The sequence below is a fragment of the Nanorana parkeri genome, unplaced genomic scaffold (genome assembly GCF_000935625.1).
Source record: "Nanorana parkeri isolate BGI_ZX_2015 unplaced genomic scaffold, ASM93562v1 scaffold622, whole genome shotgun sequence".
Classification (NCBI taxonomy): domain Eukaryota; kingdom Metazoa; phylum Chordata; class Amphibia; order Anura; family Dicroglossidae; genus Nanorana; species Nanorana parkeri.
The window spans coordinates 917,480-922,488 of NW_017306890.1; the positions used below are offsets into that span (position 1 = coordinate 917,480).

General features: G+C 45.6%; 1 protein-coding gene across 1 annotated transcript; it reads left to right on the forward strand.

Annotated features, from left to right (window-relative positions):
* Window positions 1-277: 277 nt before the first annotated feature.
* Window positions 278-4,675, forward strand: LOC108792272 (P2Y purinoceptor 1-like). Its single transcript, XM_018563013.1, has 2 exons — window positions 278-310; window positions 3,698-4,675. The coding sequence occupies exons 1-2, from the start codon at window positions 278-280 to the stop codon at window positions 4,673-4,675; spliced, it is 1,011 nt and encodes a 336-aa protein (XP_018418515.1).
* The last annotated feature ends 334 nt before the right edge of the window (window positions 4,676-5,009 follow it).

Sequence of the window (5,009 nt, forward strand, 5' to 3'; positions counted from 1 at the left end):
GGCAACCCAATTTCAGGAAATTTCCTCGCTCTTTATCATACGGTGTCAATGGAATGAAACGCTCTTTGTTTTGCTGACTTATCTCAGTGTACATCTCCCTCTGTTGGCTCACATACGCCATGCGGATGAGCGTTCGCTATAGAGACCGCAGTATGAAGTCTGAGAGAACGGTATAGGACATTTCACACTCTCCCGGCGGTTACCTGGGCTGATCTACAGGAACAAACACAGCTAAAAGGTTTTCTCCATCCTCGGAGAGGAAAACAGAAGGATGGACATGGCGCAGAGGATGGAAGAAACCTCCGAGCAGGTCAGTGGTGCTAAGAACTTATCTATAAAATGTTTAACAAATGATTGTAAAACTGTGTATATGATCCAGCCCAATGAGGCTCCTGCCTGCCGCCTCACTTCATAAGATGGGACAAATTAAACCGTATTTAATGACAATTTTATTTATTATTCGGTCATGTAAAAATAATTTTGTTTTGGTGCACGTGTTGTCACAGTATTGGATCAGCTTGTAATTATTTTCCGGTTTACAATTTCACAAATGGCACTTAAAGTGACATTAAACCCTCAGATTTTGTAACATAAACCAATACTGTAATGTGCGCCTTACTGTAATCCATGGTCGTTTCCCTTCTCTTTGCTGCTCTTCCTTTTAAATCCTCATGTCTTCTCATGCTGGGGGAGAACTTCCCTTTGCAGCTGAGTGCCTCTTCCTGTAGTGCTGGCTCAGGTTGTGAACCTGCACACAGACACCGTGTATCCATTCCAGAGACAAGGCAGTCTGCTGCAAAACAGAAGTTCTCCCCAAGCATGAGAAGAGATGGGGATTTAAAAGGAAGAGCAGCAAAGAGAAGGGAAACAACCATGGATTACAGTAAGGCGCACATTACAGTATTGTTTTATGTTAAAAAATCTGAGGGTTTAATGTCACTTTAAGTGACACTAATCTCCGGAGTTAAATCTTAAAAATCCATTCAAGTCCCTAAACTCATTTAAAACTCTGGGAAACTCTTCCCATGGAATGTGAGGTTTATTTTATACTCTGACTGTAACTTTTCTATTATATTTGCGCAATATAATGCACAAAAAACCCACGCAGGAGAATTCTCCTGGCTTGACAACCCTAAAAACACTAGGTACCGTTTGTAAGCTTATTTTTTTTTGTATTAAATATTTGCTAAATGATGATTTTACCCATTTATTATTTATTTTTATGTCATCTTTTTTTTGATAAAGTGATTGTTTATTAAAGTGATATTCAACTCAGAAGTTAAATCTTAAAAATACATTCAAGTCCCTGAACTCTGAACAACAATGTATCTTATTTGTGTGTCACTCGGCTGTAGATCCTCCAATCATCTCTGACACTGTCCTTCCTTCTGGAGGGGGGCTACTTGTGTCCCCCATGGTCCCTGTGTGTGTTGTAAAGTAGTCACCGCTCCAAGCTCCTGGGATGGACTACAATGTTTAGTTTACTAATTTGTATTCTGATTGTAGTCCATCCCGGGAACGAGCTCAGAGCTTGTCACTGGTCAAATATTTGTAATTCTTATATAAAAGACATATTTGAAGTGACGTTTCAGCCGACTATTCCTTCTATGATCGGCTCTGTCCTCGGCTGTAGATCCTCAAATCATTCTCTGACACTGTCCTTCCTTCTGGAGGGGGGCTACATCTGGTCCCCATGGTCCCTGTGTGTGTTGTAAAGTAGTCACCGCTCCAAGCTCGCTCCCGGGATGGACTACAATCTCATGTTTAGTTTACGGATTTGTATTAAGATTGTAGTCCATCCCGGGAGTGAGCATTGGAGCGGTGACTACTTTACAACACACAGGGACGATGGGGAACAGACCTAGCCCCCCTCCAGAAGGAAGGACAGTGTCAGCACCAATTCAGAGATGATTGGAGGATCTACAGCCGAGTGATACACAAATGAGATACATAGAAGGGAATTTATCAAAACTGGAGCAGCTGTGTGCGGCAACCAATCAGCTTCTCTCTTTCATTTTTAAATCTTAACTGAACAAACTGAAGAAAGAAGCTGATTGGTTGCCAGGCACGGCTGCTACAGATTTTGTCTGCTCCAGTTTTGATACATCCCCCCATTGTTGTTACTAGTTCAGGGACTTGACTGTATTTGTATGGTTTCACTTCTGAGTTTAGTGTCACTTTAAAGTAGATCTAAACCCGATGACTAAAATCTCACAAAGTCTCCAAGATGTGATTGTGATTCCAAAAGTTGTTTTCAGTCTTTTTAAATCTACAGCTTTCATTACCTATCCAGCCCCCTTTCACTCGTCGGGTCGCTTTAACTACAAAGTCCAAATCCCATTCGCACTGCCACGGTCTCAAAACCACAAGGTACATGTGGTGTCCAGGTGACCACACGGATGGCGCCGTGCAAAACACTAATAGTAAATAAAAGTAAATCACCAGCACACACTCGAAGGGTTTTTAAACTATTGATATGTTTATTCAATACCCAATGTCACATACTGTCATACGGTGCTAACGTTTCGGGTCCGCACAGGGATCCTTCATCAGAGCCACAGTGACGATGAAGGATCCCTGTGCGGACCCGAAACGTTAGCACTGTATGACAGTGTGTGACATTAGGTCGCTTTAACTGACATCATATGCAGATTGAAGCTCATCCCTTTGATCTGCAGATAAAAATAAAACAGAATGGATATAAAAGTAACAGTTATACTTTGTATCTCTCCGCCTCGCCTCTGAACAATGTTTGTAAACACTGCATCAGGTGGCCCGTTGTTTGATGGTAGTTACACAGCAGTTCCCTGCTGTCATTTTGACAGCTGAGTATTGCCCGCAAGGGGGAGGGAGCAGCAGCAGGGCAGAAGCACAGGAACTCCTACACACGTCCTGTTTACTTTGATGAAGTTATTTTGGGCTTGTTGTCGCATATCCAGCGTCCACAACTTGTTAAAATAGTCCCTGGTGATCTTGCCAGGAAGATCCTTGTTTAGGCACTTCTTAATAGAGGGTTCCAACTGTCCTAATTGTGCTTCTTCATTCTCACCCTGTCATATACCCACGTGGTGGAGACGGCTAACACACATTGTGTAGGCATGGAGCCAGGGCCGGTGCTAGGATTAAAGCGAACCCAGGCAAGGTACATTTTTGCGCCCCCCCCCGCTCCCCGACCCCTGTAAAAACAGGGCATTTTGACAAGTACTTGTACTTGTCAAAATGCCCTGTTTTTTCCGCCCTCACCCTGCAGCGCCGTCAGGCGGCCGCCTGACGGCGCTGCAGGGTGAGGGCGGAAAAAACAGGGCATTTTGACAAGTACAAGTACTTGTCAAAATGCCCTGTTTTTTCCGCCCTCACCCTGCAGCGCCGTCAGGCGGCCGCCTGACGGCGCTGCAGGGTGAGGGCGGAAAAAACAGGGCATTTTGACAAGTACAAGTACTTGTCAAAATGCCCTGTTTTTTCCGCCCTCACCCTGCAGCGCCGTCAGGCGGCCGCCTGACTTGCCTTGCGGTAGCGCCGGGCCTGCATGGAGCACCATCGTCACTCTCGGGAAGCCGGTGCAGAGCAATTCATCATTCTGATTGCTTGTTGTGTAGATCAGCTTGGAGATAACAAAGCCTTTTGGATTCCAGACTTTGCTCATAGTGAGACTAGTTGACCCAACTGATGATTTTTCCTTTTTTTTTTCTTCTCTTAGAGGGTGCAGGATGACTTTTGCGAGAAAACCGGCACCTTCCTCGGGACTATACAGAGAATTATCTACCCGATCATCTTCCTCTTCATCCTCTTGGTGGGATTGGCTCTGAACCTCGCCGTCATGTGGATCTTGGTAGCTCGGATCAAACGCTGGAACCGAAGCACCATCTTCCTCTTCAACTTAGTCCTGGCTGATATCACTTGGATCCTTTGCCTCCCGTGCCTGATCTACTACCACTTCAACTATCTGCACTGGATCTTCGGCGACGCCGCCTGTAAAATAACCCGGACCATTTATCACACTTGCTATTACTGCAGTATCTACTTTGTCACCTGCCTGAGCATAGATCGTTACCTGGCCATCGTGCACCCTCTCAAGTCTTTGAGGATCCTCAAGAAGCACCAGTCTTTGCTCATCTCTCTGACCATTTGGATGGCGACGTCTATCAGTAGTTTGCCTGTAACCTTCTTGGCCGGAACCCAAGTCTGCGAGAACAATAAAACAATCTGCTCCCTTTATGTGTTTTCCGAGGAAACGCACGTCACGTTGCCTTACTCTTTAATCTCAACTGCTGTCGGGTGTCTTCTACCCTTTGCTTCTATATGCTACTGCTACTGTAGCAGCGTAGGTGAACTCAGGCGGGTCGAAATGCAAAGACTGAAGAAGAGAAATCTGTTGAGCAAACTCATGTGTTCGGCGTTGGTCATTTTCGGTCTCCTCTACCTACCTTATCATGCCTCCAGGAACTCCTGCATATTATTGAGGGTGCTCACGCCAACCATGCAATTGGCCATCGAGAGGGCGGACGCTCTGTTCTTCATAGAGATGGCTGTGTGCAGTCTGAATACCTGCATCAATCCCCTCTTCTGTTTTCTTGCCGGAGGGGACTTTCGGGAACAAGTTTGCCGAATAGTGAACTCATTTCCGCCGTTCAAGAAGTGGAAGTTTAGGAATAGGAGAACGGTTTGCCCGATATAAAGACCAAACACTGCACGGTAAAGGAAAGGTGTGCTGTTTTTGGGGCTTGCCAGATCATAAGATGTTCTATTGCCACCAGAAACGGCTTCTTATGGAGCTCCACTAAACACTGATGAGGTTCATCCAATGAGGGGAACAGGGTCAAATGGTAGTGGCAGCGGTAAACCATGCACAAGGCATGGACATCCAGAAGCGGTCCAAGCAGGTTTGTCCTGCACTTTTGTTCAGCAAGGCAGTAAACAAGCATAGTTCAGTGCAGTAGGGCTTTGTACTGTAAGCAGGGCCGGATTTACTCTCCCTGCTGCCCTAAGGCCAGGTTCCGCAATGCACCCCC

Coding starts and splice junctions, on each gene's coding strand:
- LOC108792272 (XM_018563013.1), top strand. CDS start 278: ATGGCGCAGAGGATGGAAGAAACCTCCGAGCAG. Junction 311..3,697: donor TGGAAGAAACCTCCGAGCAG/GTCAGTGGTGCT, acceptor TTCTTCTCTTAG/AGGGTGCAGGATGACTTTTG.